Source organism: Ranitomeya imitator, chromosome 2, assembly GCF_032444005.1.
Source record: "Ranitomeya imitator isolate aRanImi1 chromosome 2, aRanImi1.pri, whole genome shotgun sequence".
In the NCBI taxonomy this organism is placed as follows: Eukaryota; Metazoa; Chordata; class Amphibia; order Anura; family Dendrobatidae; genus Ranitomeya; species Ranitomeya imitator.
The window spans coordinates 375,131,874-375,152,751 of NC_091283.1; the positions used below are offsets into that span (position 1 = coordinate 375,131,874).

A 20,878-nucleotide genomic window follows, 5' to 3' on the forward strand; every position below is an offset into this window, starting at 1 on the left:
CGCGTGGGTCCTCGACTTCTTGTTGGTGACTTGGTGTGGTTGTCTTCTCGTTTTGTTCCTATGAAGGTCTCTTCTCCTAAGTTCAAGCCTCGGTTCATCGGTCCCTATAGGATCTTGGAAATTCTTAACCCTGTGTCGTTTCGTTTGGATCTCCCGGCATCGTTTGCTATTCATAATGTGTTCCATCGGTCGTTGTTGCGGAAGTATGAGGTACCTGTTGTTCCTTCGCTTGAGCCTCCTGCTCCAGTGCTGGTGGAGGGAGAATTGGAGTATGTTGTGGAGAAGATCTTGGATTCTCGTGTTTCCAGACGGAAACTCCAGTATTTGGTCAAGTGGAAGGGTTATGGTCAGGAGGATAATTCTTGGGTGGTTGCCTCGGATGTTCATGCTGATGATTTGGTTCGCGCTTTTCATAGGGCTCATCCTGGTCGCCCTGGTGGTTCTCGTGAGGGTTCGGTGACCCCTCCTCAAGGGGGGGGTACTGTTGTGAGTTCTGTTTTTGGGCTCCCTCTGGTGGTTACTGATGGTACTGGGTGACTTGTCTTTCCTGGGTTTCTGGGTTCCACCTGTTCCATCAGCATATGGGAGTTTCCTATTTAACCTGGCTTTGCTGGCATTTCCTCGCCGGTTATCAATGTATCCAGTGTGTCTTGTTACCTCTGCTCCCTGCTCCTAGAACCTTCTGGACAAGCTAAGTTTGGATTTTCCTGTTTTGTGTTTTGCTTAATTTGGGTTTTAGTCCAGCCTGCAGATATGTGATTCTCTGCTGCTGGTTGCTCTAGTGGGCTGAAATTGCTTTTCATGTACCATGAGTTGGCACATGAGTTCAAGTAATTTCAGGATGGTTTTTTGAAGGGTTTTTCGCTGACCGCGCAGTTCACTTTTGTATCCTCTGCTATCTAGCTTTAGCGGGCCTCATTTTGCTGAAACTGTTTTCATACTACGTATGTGCTTTCCTCTCATTTCACCGTCATTATATGTGGGGGGCTGCTATTTGCTGTGGGGTATTTCTCTGGAGGCAAGAGAGGTCTGTGTTTCTTCTGATAGGGGAAGTTAGATCTTCGGCTGGAGCGAGACGTCTAGGATCATCGTAGGCACGTTCCCCGACTACTTTTATTTGAGTGTTAGGTTTAGGGTCGCGGTCAGCTCAGGTTCCATCGCCCTAGAGCTTGTTTGTATCTGTGCTTGTCATTTTTGTGATCCCCTGCCATTGGGATCATGACACCAGGGGGATCCGGTATGCCTGTCAGATTTTAGAGCGACGGGAGTTGAAATCCTTTTCCAAGCTACAGTCGGAATATGGTCTTAAGGCATCCGGGGGGTTCCAATATGCACAAGTACGGCATGCGTTTGTGGCCCAGAATGAGGGGGATTGTTTCCAAATTCAAAACGACTTAGTATTAGACTACATCTGTGGAGTGGGGACAACGAGGGGTGCTATTTCATCTTTATATAAGGATCTGCTTCACACTCACCTATTAGAATATCTGATTGGTGCGAGGGCTAAATGGGAAAGAGAGCTGGGTCGTTTAGAGGATGAAACGTGGGAGTCTGTATTAGAATGGATACCGAAACTATCACTGAATGAGCCGTATAGGCTCTCCCAGCATTATATTGTACACAGAGTGTATAGATCCCCAGATGTCCTGTATAGAGCTGGGCTGAGATCTGATTCGGAATGTCCTAGATGTAGGAATGATAGTGCTGGAATATTTCATATGTTATGGTCGTGTCCAAGATTGACTGCTTTTTGGTTGGTGTGTTGTATGTAATTCTAAGAGAACCTTTGGTGTGCGTGCTGGGGTACGTGGAAGAGATAACTGTGGATAACAAGCTGAAAATAGCAATCGCTAGACTACTATACATGGCTCGAAAGGTCATAGCCAAAAATTGGATCAAATAGGAACCTCCCTCGAGGGGAGAATATCTAAAATATGTGAAGCAGGTCATTACCCTGGAAAAGGGTGTATATCAGAAAAGTGGGAAGATGGGCCTGTTTGATAAATTGTGGATGCCCTGGCTGGATCTAGGCTAGGGGAGGCTAAGAGAAGTTAGGCCTGAGGAGGGTTTGCCTATATATTTATGGTGTACTCGTGTACAAATAAAAGTTATTGTATATGGATAACGTATATAATACTACAGGATATGTTAAGAGGAAGGCGTGAGCTGTCTATAAGAGAAGGAGGGGGGCGGGATGGGTAAGGGAGGGTTAAGAGTGGGAAAAATGGAAATGTATACTTTAATGTGAAATTGCAGCGCCCCAGAGATCTGGTCGTTGCAGTAACGTCGCTCTGCCACTAAGGGGAGTGATGCAAACAACCACAAGATGGCAGTAAGATAACTGTCACCTTAAAGAAGCCAACCATACATAAAAAATAGAAGAAATTTTATTTAAAGAAACAAAATGATAACGATACACAAATGTATAAAAAAGCTACTTTAAATTTTCCAGGTCATACCCCTAGGCAAAGCCAGGAGAAGCACACCATTATGAATCAACAAATAAGATGCATATATCCCAAAAAGAAAAACAACACATAGCCTATATATTGGGTACAATACGTCTCCCCTTACTAATGCCCGTGTCTCATGTTTTCTAAGGCAGCTCTAAATGTCATTACTTCCTATCCGGTTAACAACAGCTGGCCATTTTCTGGATCACATTAGGATAAATCCCATAATACTAATACTGATACTATTACCTGAAGCAGATCTTTCTGTAGTGTGCCTCCTCTCCTGGCTTTTCCCAGCGCCCCAACGCGCGTTTCGCCCTATCTTCTTCCGGGGGCGTCAGGTAATAGTATCAGTATTAGTATTATGGGATTTATCCTAATGTGATCCAGAAAATGGCAAGCTGTTGTTAACCGGATAGGAAGTAATGACATTTAGAGCTGCCTTAGAAAACATGAGACACGGGCATTAGTAAGGGGAGACGTATTGTACCCAATATATAGGCTATGTGTTGTTTCTCTTTTTGGGATATATGCATCTTATTTGTTGAATCATAATGGTGTGCTTCTCCTGGCTTTGCCTAGGGGTATGACCTGGAAAATTTAAAGTAGCTTTTTTATACATTTGTGTATCGTTATCATTTTGTTTCTTTAAATAAAATTTATTCTATTTTTTATGTATGGTTGGCTTCTTTAAGGTGACAGTTATCTTACTGCCATCTTGTGGTTGTTTGCATGTACTGAGGAAGTACCATTAGAGGTAGATAGTTGGACATATTTGAATAACTAAGGGGAGTGATGGTACGTCTGATGGCACTAAAGGAGTTCTTCTGACCAGGTATCACCAGCACACATTACACTTCACACTCCGGCCACTAGGGGGAGCAAAAGGCTTTATTTATTGGGCCACTCCTCACACTGATAAAACTAGGGGTTGGAAAGGAAGTTAGTTCAGAAGCTGACTGGGTTGGATTTAGGCAACATCCCGTGGCAGGGGGTGTTGCAGGGAGAAGATTCAGGGGGGCCCTGTCAGGCGTGGGAACCTGGCAGGTACCTAGCGACCAGAATAGAACGTTACGGAACCGCGCCTGCACTACCTTGCGGCGGTAACCTAAGAAAGAGACACGAAGCGAAGGATATTGTGGATAGTGAGAAATGAGATCAAGCACAAAGGAGAGCCAGTAGGAGTCGTGCCCCGAGAACGGCAACATCCTACTGAGACGCGTAGCCGGTGGCCGGAACACCGAGGAAGTAACTGACTCTATGCCTTACTTCAAACTCCACAGGACAGTTAATTATAGGTTGGCTGTCTACCTTACATCACCTAAGCAGACATAGGGGGCAACGCGTGGAGAGGGGCATCTCTAGGGTCCCGGAAGAACTCCGAGCCTACCTATCAAACGGGTGCGTCCTAGCCATAACATACCTGGGGGACGGAGAACTAGAAAGAACTGGAACGAATTAGAAAGAAACGAGAATAGAAGTTGTGAGGACTATCCCGAATGCTCAGCAGGGAAGCACTACAACACACAGGCGCTAATGGTAGGCACTGATTTCCACCTGCAAAGAGAACTCTGGATGTGCCTTTGGACCGGCCGGTCTCAGACAGCCCTGTTAACTGTGCTCTGGATTGCGGATCCCGAAGTCTTCAGTAAAGAGGTAAAGAGACTGCAACCCTGTGTCCTCGTTATTGTCTGCACCTCACACCATCACCAACCACCTTACTGGGAAGCCCTGGGGACATACTTCACCTGTGGGAAGGTTTACCATCTAGCTGCAATCACATCACCCCAGCGGACCACAAGCAGCGTCGGTCGCCCTGACCGAACACCACAGGTGGCGTCGCAAAACCTTGACAGACTCGCATCACCTTTCATTGGACGCCCCTTAGCAGGGTCACGGACCGGGTTCAGCCACTGTGACATCCCCAGAACTGAGCTAGCAGAGGACCGGTACCGAGTAACCCGCGGCCCTGCGTCTGGGGGTGCTCCAACTTGGCGTCACGAACATGATTGTACTTAAGCCTGAAGAATCAGGTCATGTGTGCCTTGGAACTGTGATGGAAACGTGCATGAACTGTGATTTATTGCAAAGACTGTGTGTTGTTAACTGCCGCAAAGATTCCCGCCAAAACCGCCGCCATTGCCGCGCCACGAGGAGCGCAGGAGGAGAAGAAGGGCGTGGAGTTGTGGGCGTGAACGATCTGAGAAGCGCGAAAGGTAATGGCCGCCCAGTCTAAATATTTCTGTACCTTGAGGACCTGTCTGTCAGCAGCCGAGATCCGCCTCCTGATCCTCAATGGTGGGCGGAAACAGAGGAAGCGAAACCGCCCACGAAGGAGAGAGCGGGAAAAGGACAAGGAGGACCTGATCGATCAACTCCTGCAGCTGCAGGTGGAGACCAAGTGTGTTGTTAACTGCCGCAAAGATTCCCGCCAAAACCGCCGCCATTGCCGCGCCACGAGGAGCGCAGGAGGAGAAGAAGGGCGTGGAGTTGTGGGCGTGAACGATCTGAGAAGCGCGAAAGGTAATGGCCGCCCAGTCTAAATATTTCTGTACCTTGAGGACCTGTCCGTCAGCAGCCGAGATCCGCCTCCTGATCCTCAATGGTGGGCGGAGACAGAGGAAGCGAAACCGCCCACGAAGGAGAGAGCGGGAAAAGGACAAGGAGGACCTGATCGATCAACTCCTGCAGCTGCAGGTGGAGACCAAGTCCTCGTCTCAAGTAGCACCTGCGGAAGATCCATCAACGCTGATGCCGCCCCTTGTGCCGCGGCCGAAACCCCTGCCGACCCCGTCGCGGCGCCCGCCGTCGGCAGAGCCAGCCGACCCCCAGGACATCGTGGTGGCGGGTGAGTACACTGACCCTGCCCCGGTGAGGGAGGAGGTGCCGAAAACCAACATGGCGGAGGGAGGTGAGAGGACCCCGGAGCGTGGGATGGAGCACGAGGACTCTCCCAGCCAGGGTCTGCAAGAACTGCACCCTTCACCGACGACGAATCCGGACCTCCTGCGGAAGAAAGAACGCACCAGTCAGCTCGTGTGCCAGGAGCTGGAAGCTGTGGCCGGGTGGAAGAAGACCTTCGTCGGGGGCCTCACCAGACGTCTGTCGGCAGCCTCGTCTGGTCCAGAGCAAGAAAGAAGTTCCAGCGCTCCGAAGGTAGAAAGCAAGACCCTGCCGGACAGCGAGATACTGCAAACAGAGATGACAACGCCACAGCGCAAGGCCCCGCAGTCAGCGTCCCAGATCCCAGCGGAGACGGAGCAGGCCGGCACCGGAGGGACCGCATCTGGAGCAGGTATGAAAAACGACCCTGCCCCAGTGACAGAAGGCCTACTTGTAGGCCCCGTAGCAGCGCCACCTGCTGCCATGACTAAGACTAACTCTGAACGGACAAATCCTAATACAACTACCACAGTGGGCATTATTGCCGCTACTGAACCTACTACCAAAAGTGACATTCGAACCCAGATTATACCTGAAAAACCGATTAGTGACATTGATACCGCATCGGATGAGAAGTCGAACACAGATCTTCCCAGCCCAGGAAGTGTTCGCTACCAACTGATGCCTTGCAACCTACCGTTGCGAGAATAAACCTCAAAACCCCGACAAATGTAAATTGTTAACTGTTTGTTTCCTGCTCTTTTGCCTAAACCCATTTAGGGTTAACTCTTAAAGGAATCCCTTTGTTTACCCGGGATCCCTATTGTTTCATGTTTTTCTTGCACAAGTTCATCACTGTTTAAAAGACTGCCGACTCATGGACGGTGAATGATTCACAAACTGCTTTGTATATAGTTCGCACCTTATTAAAGGTGCCCGCTACTGGTTTTACAACGAAAGAAGGCTTTGTGAAGAGACTGCTTCGAACACAGCACAGAAGGTCTTGCTTTCTGACGAACTTACAGACAGAAAGGATCTGCACTACCTCAAAGAGACTTGGTCCCCTCTTAAAGGGAATGTCCACATGTTGCACTTAGATATAATGTTGCCTTAGGAAAGTTAAAGATTGTAATAATGTTGAGATTTAGAAACTGTTGATAATGTTACTAGAGATTGAGGACAGGAAAAGTTGAAAGTGAACCCGTAGGGGTTAGAGAGTCCTCCTGAGAACCATAGGAAGATGGTTGGTTGCTGATAGAAAAACAATGACAGTAGGCCCAGCCAAGGAGCTAGGCGGTCCTGCATTGGTGAAGTTAATACGCCCTTAAAGGAGAAGTTAAATTATTGTTCAGAATTTGCACTTAGCAGAATACGCGGCAGGGTACTAGAAGTTATTTATAGTCAGAATGTTATTTAAAAATATTTAACCTTGTTTTTGTTTGTAACGTTCAAGTGCCCTCACCTCCCATAAAGGGAAGCATTGTTATATTTACTTGTTTCAAGCATTCTAAAATTTTGTATGTCTTTTGCTAACATGTATTGTTGTTCTTCTTCCCAGTCCAGGAGTACTGGATTTAACCGGGGGGGGGGGAGTGCAGCGCCCCAGAGATCTGGTCGTTGCAGTAACGTCGCTCTGCCACTAAGGGGAGTGATGGTACGTCTGATGGCACTGAAGGAGTTCTTCTGACCAGGTATCACCAGCACACATTACACTTCACACTCCGGCCACTAGGGGGAGCAAAAGGCTTTATTTATTGAGCCACTCCTCACACTGATAAAACTAGGGGTTGGAAAGGAAGTTAGTTCAGAAGCTGACTGGGTTGGATTCAGGCAACATCCCGTGGCAGGGGGTGTTGCAGGGAGAAGATTCAGGAACCTGGCAGGTACCTAGCGACCAGAATAGAACGTTACGGAACCACGCATGAACTACCTTGCGGCAGTAACCTAAGAAAGAGACATGAAGCAAAGGATATTGTGGAACAGTGAGAAATGAGATCAAGCACAAAGGAGAGCCAGTAGGAGTCGTGCCCCGAGAACGGCAACATCCTACTGAGGCGTGTAGCCGGTGGCCGGAACACCGAGGAAGTAACTGACTCTATGCCTTACTTCAAACTCCACAGGACAGTTAATTATAGGTTGGCTGTCTACCTTACATCACCTAAGCAGACATAGGGGGCAACGCGTGGAGAGGGGCGTCTCTAGGGTCCAGGAAGAACTCCGAGCCTACCCGTCAAACGGGTGCGTCCTAGCCATAACATACCTGGGGGATGGAGAACTAGAAAGAACTGGAACGAATTAGAAAGAAACGAGAATAGAAGTTGTGAGGACTATCCCGAATGCTCAGCAGGGAAGCACTACAACACACAGGCGCTAATGGTAGGCACTGATTTCAACCTGCAAAGAGAACTCTGGATGTGCCTTCGGACCGGCCGGTCTCAGACAGCCCTGTTAACTGTGCTCTGGATTGCAGATCCCGAAGTCTTCAGTAAAGAGGTAAAGAGACTGCAACCCTGTGTCCTCGTTATTGTCTGCACCTCACACCATCACCAACCACCTTACTGGGAAGCCCTGGGGACATACTTCACCTGTGGGAAGGTTTACCATCTAGCTGCCATCACATCACCCCAGTGGACCACAAGCAGCGTCGGTCGCCCTGACCGAACACCACAGGTGGCGTCACAAAACCTTGACAACTCGCATCACCTTTCATTGGACGCCCCTTAGCAGGGTCACAGACCGGGTCCAGCCACCGTGACTTCCCCAGAACTGAGCTAGCAGAGGACCAGTACCGAGTAACCCGCGGCCCTGCGTCTGGGGGCGCTCCAAAATGTTTTATTGTACTCTTATATTTAATAAAAACATTTGAGTTAAAAAAAACTATTGGTTTAGCTACTTTCTATAGGTGGCATTAGAGAACTAATCCTCTTCCTCTATCAAGAGACAATTTGCATTTGTGACAAGTTATAATTATTAAAAATGTAATTTAAGGAGAAAATGGGTCACTTACCACTGTGCATTAATATAAGTTTTACTTGCGGTTACAAACTGAGATTTGTGGAGACAATGTGGATGACAGCTGTTTCGTGTGTGAGCCAATGGCTCAGAGGAAGCATGACTTAGACACAAAAAGGCGGTCAGCCACATTGCCTCCACAATCTCATATCTCAACTAGGATATACGTCACTCTGCATAAAGACAAGGTGCCCGGATAGGTTACTACTCCATATAATCAGAAAATAAAAAGAATCCAGAACTCTTAAAGATGCAATTCCAGAAGCCTTGCTTCACTACAAACAATTAAAGGGAACCTGTCACCCCGTTTTTTCAATATGAGCTAAAAATAGCGTTCAATAGGGCCTGAGCTGTGCTTTACAATAGTGCCTTTATTATCCCAATTCCCCACCTTTGCTGCCAAAATACCTTACTAAACTCGCCGTTTTCGGCTGTCAATCAACCCGGTCCGGTCCGATGGGCGTTGCCAAATCGCTGTTTCTCCCCCCGCTCCTCGCCGTGTCAGACGTAACTCAATCTGTGAATAGCACAGATCGCGCTCAGTTTTTGCGGTTGCGCAGTGCAATAGGCTCTAGCACATGCGCAGTATGTATTGCCCAACCTCTGTGCCCCAGAAGTCTGGATATGCAAATTGTGTTGTCCTGGACGCCGGTAAACTTTTCCGGGGCACACAGGTTACAGTGAAAACCCGCGCATGCGCAATGATGTGCTGTATACTATGCTCACAGTTGGGCAAAGCACAATGCGCAGGCGCGAGAAAACACTTTAATGCACAGGCGTGAAATACAACACCAATGCCGGGACGAAGTTTCTTAGTGAAAAGCCGGAGATGGGGAGAATCGGAGATTAGCCCACGCCCATCGGACCGGACCGGGGTGATTGACAGCCGAAAACGGCGAGTGTTGTGAATTCTGTGGCAGAGCTCCCTCCTGTGGTCACAAGTGGTACTTCGGCTGATTCTGTCTGTGAGCTTCCGTTGGTGGAGGAGAGTGGTACTGCGGCTTCTGAGTTTCCTTCCTCAGGTGATGTGGTGAAGTCGTTAGGTGCTGCTCTATTTAACTCCACCTGGTGCTCTGATCCTGGCCTCCAGTCAATGTTCTAGTATCGGACTTGCTTCCTCCTGGATCGTTCCTGTGGCCTGCTGCTCTGCATAGCTAAGTTTCGCTTGTGTTATTTTTGTTTGCTGTTTTTTCTGTCCAGCTTGCTTATTTGATTTTTTCTTGCTTGCTGGAAGCTCTGGGACGCAGAGGGTGTACCTCCGTACTGTTAGTCGGTACGGAGGGTCTTTTTGCCCCCTTTGCGTGGTTGTTTGTAGGGTTTTGTGTTGACCGCAAAGTTACCTTTCCTATCCTCGCTCTGTTCAGAAAGTCGGGCCTCACTTTGCTAAATCTATTTCATCTCTACGTTTGTCTTTTCATCTTAACTCACAGTCATTATATGTGGGGGGCTGCCTTTTCTTTTGGGGTATTTCTCTGAGGCAAGGTAGGCTTATTTTCTATCTTCAGGCTAGCTAGTTTCTCAGGCTGTGCCGAGTTGCATAGGGAGCGTTAGGCGCAATCCATGGCTGCCTTTAGTGTGGTTGGAGAGGATTAGGGATTGCGGTCAGCAGAGTTCCCACGTCTCAGAGCTCGTTCTATGTTTTTTGGGTTATTGTCAGATCACTGTATGTGCTCTGACTTCTATGTCCATTGTGGTACTGAATTACTAATCATAACAGGCGAGTTTACTAAGGTATTTTGGTAGCAAAGGTGGGGAATCAGGGGATAATAAAGGTACTATTGTAAAGCACAGCTCAGGCCCTATTGAACGCTATTTTTAGCTCATATTGAAAAAACGGGGTGACAGGTTCCCTTTAATAAGTCTATTACCTAGTGATGTGAGGGACTGGGGAACCTCCATCATGACGACATTGTACAGATCTCTGTGTCCTTCTAAATACTCCTCTCCATCTAGCTCATGATCCATATTTTCTTGTTTACAGTCCTGTGGAAGAAGAGGACGGGGACATCTCTCTGGTGTTGTCCTCTTAATGGATATTGCTGGAGGAAACATATATAGGGACTGAATTCACTCTTTACATACTGATAAGAATAGGCTGTGTGTATTTAGTTCTGTCTATTACCTGGTGATGTGAGAGGCCGAGGTACCTCCATCACGACAATGTTGTACAGATCTTTGTGTCCTTCTAAATACTCCCACTCCTCTTCATCTACCTCTTGATCCTGATTTTCTTGTTTACAGTCCTGTGGAAGAAGAGGACTGGGACATCTCTTTGGTGTTGTCCTCTTACTGGATAGAACTGGAGGAAACACATACAGCTGCTGAATTAATTCTTTCCATACAGATAATTATATGCTGTTTGTATTTAGTCCTGTCTATTACCTGGTGATGTGAGGGGCTGGGGAACCTCCATCATGACGTCCTTGTACAGATCTTTGTGTCCTTCTAAATACTCCCACTCCTCCATGGAGAAATAGACAACGACATCCTGACACCTTATAGGAACCTGACACATACAATTATACTGTCACCCCCTCAATCCCTTCAAAGCGTTACTTTATAATATCCCAGCATTCTCAACAGTGTCACCTCTCCAGTAAGCAGCTCAATCATCTTGTAGGTGAGTTCTAGGATCTTCTGGTCATTGATGTCCTCATGTATCAGGGGGTGAGGTAGAGGCCCTGTGATTGGGCTTAGGGGTCTTCCCCATCCCTCAGACACAGGGGCCTGACAGCGCTCACTTGAGGCCTTCTTCACTACTGTGTAATCCTGGTTATGGAGAGACACATTAATAAATCTCACTAAAGACATTTCCAGAGTCCTCACCTCTCCAGTTCCATCTATGTTATTCCCATAGATAAGAATGATATAATGTGATGTCACCAGAATCTCTCACCTCTCCAGTAAGCCGGAAAAGGATCTCAAGGGTCAATTTTAATATCCTCTCCACCATCTTCTCCTTGTCCTTATCCATCCTTACTGGGTCAATCAGGTAAATTCTCTTATTTAGAAGATCTCCACTGAGATGATGCGATACTGTAGGAATCTGAATGGGGAGAAAATGACAGTGTAACATCATAAATATCCCATGTAATAACACAACTAATGAAAATAATAAGGGGAAATATGAGTAGCTATAACATGTAGATGTTGTATTCTCTCTCTCTCTCTTTATATGGATTGGAACATGAGATGAATATCTCATCAAAGCAGTTTCTCCATGTCAGTGCCATAATACAGTATATCTCAACTTCACATGATCTGTAAAGCTTCTGGTCGCAGAGGAGTTACCAATTTTGCAAAGGGTGAAATGGGCAGTAAATATCACTGCAGCCCTTTCTTAGGAAATGAACCCTAAAGAAAAATTTCAAGGACTATTTTAGTTATTATTGTTATTATTTATTTATATAGCACCAATGATTCCATGGTGCTGTACATGAGAAGGGGTTACATACAAATTACAGATATCACTTACAGTAAACAAACTAACAACAACTGACTGATACAGAGGGGAGAGGACCCTGCCCTTACGGGCTTACATTCTACAGCAGTGTTCCCCAAGTCTGGTCCTCAAGAGCCACCAACAGGTCATGATTTCAGGATTTCCTTAGTATTGCACAGGTGATAATTACATCACCTTCACAGGCAATAATTCCATCACCTGTGCCATACTAAGGAAATCCTGAAAACATGACCTGTTGGTGGCTCTTGAGGACCGGAGTTGGGGAACACTGTTCTACAGGATGGTGGGGAAGGAGTCAGTAGGTTGGGGGCTTCCAGCATCTCCGGTGTTGGTGAGGCAGTAGCTCCAGTAGTGGTGAGGAGGCAGTGGGGTCATTGCAGGCTGTAAGGTTTCTTGAAGAGGTGGGTTTTCAGGTTCCATCTGAAGGGTCTGAATGTGGTTGATAGTCAGACTTGTTGGAACACAATTCCAGAGGCTGGGGGATATTCGGGAGAAGTCTTGGAGGATTTTAGGTGAGGAGCGAATAAGTGTGGAGGAGAGAAGGAAGACCGGAGATTACGTGAGAGAAGATATCGGGAAATTAGTTCAGAAATGTATGGAGGAGACAGGCTATGGATGGCTTTGTAAGTCAGTATTAGTAAATTGAACTGGAAACGCTAAGGGAATGGGAGCCAGTGAAGAGATTTGCAGAGGGGAGAAGAGGAGGAGTAGCGAGGAGAGAGATGAATTAGTCGGGCAGCAGAGTTAAAGGGAACCTGTCACCCCCAAAATCGATGGTGAGCTAAGCCCACCAGCATCAGGGGCTTATCTACAGCATTCTGGAATGCTGTAGATAAGCCCCCGATGTATCCTGAAAGATGAGAAAAAGAGGTTAGATTATAGTCTCCTGGGCGGGCGGTCTGTTCTGATGGGCGTAGCATCCGGGGCCTCCCATCTTCATAGGATGACGTCCTCTTCTTGTCTTGTCTTCAAGCTGCGGCTCCAGCGCAGGCGTACTTTGTCTGCCCTGTTGAGGACAGAGCAAAGTACTGCAGTGCGCAGGCGCCGGGAAAAGTCAGAGAGGCCCGGCGCCTGCGCACTGCAGTACTTTGCTCTGCCCTCAACAGGGCAGACAAAGTATGCCTGCGCCGGAGCCACAGCATGAAGACAAGAAGAGGATGTCATCTGATGAAGATGGGAGGCGCCGAACCGCGACTCCCATCAGACCGGACCAGGACCGCCCTTCGGTGAGTATAATCCAAACTCTTTTTCTTATCTTTGAGGATACATCAGGGGCTTATCCACAGCATTCCAGAATGCTGTAGATAAGCCCCTGATGCTGGTGGGCTTAGCTCACCGTCGATTTTGGGGGTGACCGGTTCCCTTTAACTCTGCTGCCCGCCTAATTCATCTCTCTCCTCGCTACTCCTCCTCTTCTCCCCTCTGCAAATCTCTTCACTGGCTCCCATTCCCTCAGCGTATCCAGTTCAATTTACTAATACTGACTTACAAGGCCATCCATAGCCTTTAAGGATGGACTGGAGAGGTGCGAAAGTGTTAGCAGGGAGGCCAAGTCTTTTCCAGGCCAAGTGTAAAAATTAAGAAGAGTAGGGGTCCTAGGACAGAGCCTTTGGAGATACTAACAGAGAGAGGGTGGGATGAGGAGGTAGTATGGGAGTGAGAGATGCTGAATGTGTGGTTGGAAAGGTATGAGGAGATCCAGGATAGGGTGAGGTCTTTGATGCCAAAGAAGGACATGATCTGTAGTAGGAGGCAGTGGTCAACTGTGTCAAAAGCAGAGGACAGGTCTAGAAAGAGGAGTATAGAGGAGTATAGGGTATTGTCCGTTAGCTTTGGCTGTAAGTAGGTCGTTAGTAATTTCGGTCAGGGCAGTGTCAGTGGATTGATAGGGAAGGAAACCAGATTCTAGAGTGTCAAACAGCAAGTTAGATGAGAGGTGGGAGGAAAGTTCAGCATGCTGCTCCAGGAGTTTGGAAGCGAATGGGAGCAGTGATATTGGGTGATAGCTGGATATAGCGGATGGGTCGAGGGTTGGCTTTTTAAGGATAGGCGTGATTGTGGCATGTTTGAAAGCAGAAGTAAAGGTACCAGAAGTTAGTGATAGGTTGAATAGGTGGGTTAGGTGTTATGGACCTGGTGGGTAGGAGCACCAGGAACGACCTGATGGCTAAACTCACACAAGACAAGCTCTGGGAAGTAGGAACTCTGCTGACCGCAACCCCTAATCCTATCACACAACTAGAAATAGCCGTGGAGCGTACCTAACACGGCCTAGACGCCTCTTCACAGCCTAAGAGCTAACTAGCCCTAGAAATAGAAAATAAAGCCTACCTTGCCTCAGAGAAATTCCCCAAAGGAAAAGGCAGCCCCCCACATATATTGACTGTGAGTAAAGATGAAAGTCACAAACACAGAAATGAAACAGGTTTCAGCAAAGAGAGGCCCAACTTACTAAACAGACTGAGGATAGGAAAGGTATCTTTGCGGTCAGCACAAAAAACTACAAAAAGACCACGCAGAGTGTGCAAAAAGACCTCCGCACCGACTCACGGTGCGGAGGTGCCCCTCTGCATCCCAGAGCTTCCAGCTAGCAAAACAAAATCATGATAGCAAGCTGGACCAGAAAACAATGAACAAATAATAACTAGCAGGGACTTAGCTTCTGCTGGAGTAGACAGGTCACAAGAAAGATCCAAGAGCGAACTTAACCAGTACAAGAACATTGACAGCTGGCATGGAGTAACGATCTGAGTGGAGTTAAATAGAGCAGCCAGCCAACGAATAAACTTCGTCACCTGTGGAAGGAACCCCAGAAGCAGCAGCACCACCACTCACAGGCACCAGAGGGAGTCCATGGACAGAACTCGCCGAAGTACGATTCATGACCACAGGAGGGAATTCGATAACAGAATTCACAACAGTACCCCCCCCCTTGAGGAGGGGTCACCGAACCCTCACCAGAGCCCCCAGGCCGATCAGGACGAGCCAAATGAAAGGCATGAACTAGATTGGCAGCATGAACATCAGAGGCAAAAACCCAGGAATTATCTTCCTGACCATAACCCTTCCACTTGACCAGGTACTGGAGCTTCCGTCTCGAAATACGAGAATCCAAAATCTTCTCCACCACATACTCCAACTCCCCCTCGACCAACACCGGGGCAGGAGGATCAACGGAGGGAACCATAGGCGCCACGTATCTCCGCAATAATGACCTATGGAACACATTATGGATGGCAAAAGAACCTGGAAGGGCCAAACGAAATGACACAGGATTGAGAACTTCAGAAATATTATACGGACCAATGAAACGAGGCTTAAACTTAGGAGAGGAAACCTTCATAGGAACATGACGAGACGACAACCAAACCAAATCCCCAACACGAAGTCGGGGACCAACACAGCGCCGGCGGTTAGCGAAACGTTGAGCCTTCTCCTGGGACAATGTCAAATTGTCCACCACATGAGTCCAAATCTGCTGCAACCTGTCCACCACAGTATCCACACCAGGACAGTCCGAAGACTCAACCTGCCCTGAAGAGAAACGAGGATGGAAACCAGAATTACAGAAAAAGGGCGAAACCAAAGTAGCCGAGCTGGTCCAATTATTAAGGGCGAACTCAGCCAAAGGCAAGAAGGACACCCAATCATCCTGATCAGCAGAAACAAAGCATCTCAGATATGTTTCCAAAGTCTGATTAGTTCGTTTGGTTTGGCCATTTGTCTGAGGATGGAAAGCCGAAGAAAAAGACAAGTCAATGCCCATCTTAGCACAAAAGGACCGCAAAAACCTCGAAACGAACTGGGAACCTCTGTCCGAGACGATGTTCTCCGGAATGCCATGCAAACGAACCACATGCTGGAAAAACAATGGCACCAAATCAGAAGAGGAAGGCAATTTAGACAAGGGTACCAAATGGACCATCTTAGAGAAGTGATCACAAACCACCCAAATGACCGACATCCTTTGAGAGACAGGGAGATCTGAAATAAAATCCATGGAAATATGCGTCCAGGGCCTCTTCGGGACCGGCAAGGGCAAAAGCAACCCACTGGCACGAGAACAGCAGGGCTTAGCCCGAGCACAAGTCCCACAGGACTGCACAAAAGAACGCACATCCCGTGACAAAGAAGGCCACCAAAAGGATCTAGCCACCAAATCTCTGGTACCAAAGATTCCCAGATGACCCGCTAACACCGAACAATGAACCTCAGAGATAACTCTACTAGTCCATCTATCAGGGACAAACAGTTTCTCCGCTGGACAACGGTCAGGTCTATCAGCCTGAAATTTCTGCAGCACACGCCGCAAATCAGGGGAGATGGCAGACAAAATTACCCCCTCTTTGAGAATACCCGCTGACTCAGGAACATCCGGAGAGTCAGGCACAAAACTCCTTGACAGGGCATCAGCCTTCACATTCTTAGAGCCCGGAAGGTACGAAACCACAAAATCGAAACGGGAGAAAAACAGCGACCATCGAGCCTGTCTAGGATTCAACCGTTTGGCAGACTCGAGATAAGTCAAATTCTTGTGATCCGTCAAGACCACCACGCGATGCTTGGCTCCTTCAATCCAATATCGCCACTCCTCGAATGCCCACTTCATGGCCAACAACTCTCGATTGCCAACATCATATTTGCGCTCCGCAGGCGAAAATTTTCTAGAAAAGAAGGCACATGGTTTCATCACCGAGCAATCAGAACTTCTTTGCGACAAAACAGCCCCTGCTCCAATCTCAGAAGCATCAACCTCGACCTGAAACGGAAGTGAAACATCTGGCTGGCACAACACAGGGGCAGAAGAAAAATGACACTTCAACTCCTGAAAAGCCTCTACAGCCGCAGAGGACCAATTGACCACATCAGCACCTTTCTTGGTCAAATCAGTCAACGGTTTAGCAACACTAGAAAAATTAGCAATGAAGCGACGGTAAATATTAGCAAAGCCCAGGAACTTCTGCAGGCTCTTCACAGATGTCGGCTGAGTCCAATCATAAATGGCCTGAACTTTAACAGGGTCCATCTCGATAGTAGAAGGTGAAAAAATGAAACCCAAAAATGAAACCTTCTGAACTCCAAAAAGACATTTCGACCCCTTCACAAACAAGGAATTCGCACGAAGGACCTGGAACACCATTCTGACCTGCTTCACATGAGACTCCCAATCATCCGAAAAGACCAAAATATCATCCAAATATACAATCATGAATATATCCAGGTACTCTCGGAAGATGTCATGCATAAAGGACTGAAACACAGATGGAGCATTAGAAAGCCCGAATGGCATAACCAGGTACTCAAAATGGCCCTCGGGCATATTAAATGCTGTTTTCCATTCATCGCCCTGTTTAATTCGCACAAGATTATACGCCCCTCGAAGATTTATCTTGGTGAACCAACTATCCCCCTTAATCCGAGCAAACAAATCAGACAGCAGCGGCAAAGGGTACTGAAATTTGACTGTGATCTTATTAAGAAGGCGGTAATCAATACAAGGTCTCAAAGAGCCATCCTTCTTGGCCACAAAAAAGAACCCTGCTCCCAACGGTGATGACGACGGGCGAATATGACCTTTCTCCAAGGATTCCTTTACATAACTCCGCATAGCGGCGTGCTCTGGCACAGATAAATTAAACAGTCGGCCCTTAGGAAACTTACTACCAGGAATCAAATTAATAGCACAATCGCAATCCCCGTGAGGAGGTAGGGCACCGGATTTGGGCTCTTCAAATACATCCCGGTAATCTGACAAAAACTCAGGGACTTCAGAAGGAGTGGAAGACGAAATTGACAGCAATGGAACATCACCATGTACCCCCTGACAACCCCAGCCGGACACAGACATAGATTTCCAATCCAAAACTGGATTATGGACCTGTAGCCATGGCAACCCCAAAACGACCACATCATGCAGATTATGCAACACCAAAAAGCGAATATCCTCCTGATGTGCAGGAGCCATGCACATGGTCAATTGAGTCCAGTACTGAGGCTTATTCTTGGCCAAAGGCGTAGCATCAATTCCTCTCAATGGAATAGGATGCTGCAAGGACTCCAGGAAAAAACCACAGCGCCTGGCAAACTCCAAGTCCATCAAATTCAGGGCAGCGCCTGAATCCACAAATGCCATAGCAGAATAGGACGACAGAGAGCAAATCAGAGTAACGGACAAAAGAAATTTAGACTGTACCGTACCAATGGTGGCAGACCTAGCAAACCGCTTAGTGTGCTTAGGACAATCGGAGATAGAATGAGTGGAATCACCACAGTAAAAACACAGCCCATTCCGACGTCTGTGTTCTTGCCGTTCAACTCTGGTCAAAGTCCTATCACACTGCATAGGCTGAGGCCTATGCTCAGAGAATACCGCCAAATGGTGCACAGCTTTGCGCTCACGCAAGCGCCGATCGATCTGAATGGCCAAGGACATAGACTCATTCAGACCAGCAGGCGTGGGAAATCCCACCATGACATCCTTAAGGGCTTCAGAAAGACCCTTTCTGAAAATTGTCGCCAGGGCACACTCATTCCACTGAGTAAGCACAGACCACTTTCTAAACTTCTGACAGTACACCTCCGCTTCATCCTGACCCTGACACAAAGCCAGCAAGATTTTCTCTGCCTGATCCACTGAATTAGGTTCATCATAAAGCAATCCAAGCGCCAGAAAAAACGTATCTACATCACGCAATGCAGGATCTCTTGGCGCAAGGGAAAATGCCCAGTCTTGAGGGTCACCATGCAACAAAGAAATAATGATTTTTACTTGTTGAACGGGGTCACCAGAGGAGCGGGGTTTCAAAGCTAGAAACAATTTACAATTATTTTTGAAATTCAGGAACTTAGATCTATCCCCAGAAAACAAATCAGGAATTGGAATTCTAGGCTCTAACATCGGATTCTGAACCACAAAATCTTGAATGTTTTGTACCCTTGCAGTGAGATGATCTACACAAGAGGACAGACCTTGAATGTCCATATCTACACCTGTGTCCTGAACCACCCAAAGGTTAAGGGGAAAAGAAAGACAAAACACACTGCAAAGAAAAAAAAATGGTCTCAGAACTTCTCTTATCCCTCAATTGAGATGCATTAATACTTTTGGCCAGCTGTACTGTTATGGACCTGGTGGTTAGGAGCACCAGGAACGACCTGATGGCTAAACTCACACAAGACAAGCTCTGGGAAGTGGGAACTCTGCTGACTGCAACCCCTAATCCTATCACACAACTAGAAATAGCCGTGGAGCGTACCTAACACGGCCTAGACGCCTCTTCACAGCCTAAGAGCTAACTAGCCCTAGAAATAGAAAATAAAGCCTACCTTGCCTCAGAGAAATTCCCCAAAGGAAAAGGCAGCCCCCCCACATATATTGACTGTGAGTAAAGATGAAAGTCACAAACACAGAAATGAAACAGGTTTCAGCAAAGAGAGGCCCGACTTACTAAACAGACTGAGGATAGGAAAGGTATCTTTGCAGTCAGCACAAAAAACTACAAAAAGACCACGCAGAGTGTGCAAAAAGACCTCCGCACCGACTCACGGTGCGGAGGTGCCCCTCTGCATCCCAGAGCTTCCAGCTAGCAAAACAAAATCATGATAGCAAGCTGGACCAGAAAACAATGAACAAATAATAACTAGCAGGGACTTAGCTTCTGCTGGAGTAGACAGGTCACAAGAAAGATCCAAGAGCGAACTGAACCAGTACAAGAACATTGACAGCTGGCATGGAGTAACGATCTGAGTGGAGTTAAATAGAGCAGCCAGCCAATGAATAAACTCCGTCACCTGTGGAAGGAACCTCAGAAGCAGCAGCACCACCACTCACAGCCACCAGAGGGAGTCCATGGACAGAACTCGCTGAAGTACCATTCATGACCACAGGAGGGAGTTCGATAACAGAATTCACAACAGTTAGGGATGGGATAAGTGCGGTGGTGAGGAGGTGGGATGGGATGGTGTTGTGAATTCTGTGGCCAAGCTCCCTCCTGTGGTCGTGAGTGGTACTTCGGCTGGTTCTGTCTATGAGCTTCCTTTGGTGGATGAGAGTGGTACTGCGGCTTCTGAGTTTCCTTCCTCAGGTGATGAGGTTAAGTCGTTAGGTGCTGCTCTATTTAACTCCACCTGGTGCTTTGATCCTGGCCTCCAGTCAATATTCTAGTATTGGTCTTGCTTCCTCCTGGATCGTTCCTGTGGCCTGTCTATCCTGCATAAGCTAAGTTCTGCTTGTGTTACTTTTGTTTGCTATATTTTCTGTCCAGCTTGCTATATTGGTTTTTCTTGCTTGCTGGAAGCTCTGAGACGCAGAGGGAGCACCTCCGTACCGTTAGTCGGTGCGGAGGGTCTTTTTGCCCCTCTGCGTGGTTGTTTGTAGGTTTTTGTGTTGACCGCAAAGCTATCTTTCCTATCCTCGGTCTATTCAGTAAGTCGGGCCTCACTTTGCTAAATCTATTTCATCTCTGTGTTTGTATTTTCTTCTTTACTCACAGTCATTATATGTGGGGGGCTGCCTTTTCCTTTGGGGAATTTCTCTGAGGCAAGGTAGGCTTATTTTTCTATCTTCAGGGCTAGTTAGTTTCTCAGGCTGTGCCGAGTTGCATAGGGAGCGTTAGGCGCAATCCATGGCTACCTCTAGTGTGGTGTGATAGGATTAGGGATTGCGGTCAGCAGAGTTCCCACGTCTCAGAGCTCGTCCTATGTTTTTGGTAATTGTCAGGTCACTTTGTGTGCTCTGAACTTCAAGGTCCATTGTGGTTCTGAATTACCTGTTCATAACAGTACTGGAGGCCACGAGTACTAATGCTTCTCAATAGAGGGAAAAGAGAAGTTCTGAGACCATTTTTTTTTCTTTGCACTGTGTTCTGTCTTTCTTTTCCCCTTTACATCAGGGTGGTTCAGAACACAGGTGTGGACATGGACATTCAGGGTCTGTCCTCTTTGATGGATAATCTCACTATAAGAGTACAGAACAGTCAAGATTTAGTGGTTCAGAATCCTATGTTAGAACCTAAAATTCCTATTCCTGAGTTATTTTCTGGAGATAGAGCTAAGTTTTTGAATTTTA

The 20,878-nt window shown here is 47.3% G+C and overlaps 1 protein-coding gene across 1 annotated transcript in view; it reads right to left on the bottom strand.

The window, feature by feature from the left end:
* The window catches only part of LOC138666613 (uncharacterized), a 180,296-nt gene that overhangs the window by 148,165 nt on the left and 11,253 nt on the right, over positions 1-20,878 (bottom strand). Inside the window, exons 2-6 of the mRNA XM_069754809.1 lie at positions 11,245-11,394; positions 10,938-11,117; positions 10,731-10,854; positions 10,471-10,647; positions 10,217-10,387 (exon numbers count right to left, since the gene is read on the bottom strand). Of these exons, the coding sequence (XP_069610910.1) occupies positions 10,217-10,387; positions 10,471-10,647; positions 10,731-10,854; positions 10,938-11,117; positions 11,245-11,322 (730 nt within the window). The 5' untranslated portion in view covers positions 11,323-11,394. The remainder of the gene's footprint in view (positions 1-10,216; positions 10,388-10,470; positions 10,648-10,730; positions 10,855-10,937; positions 11,118-11,244; positions 11,395-20,878) is intronic.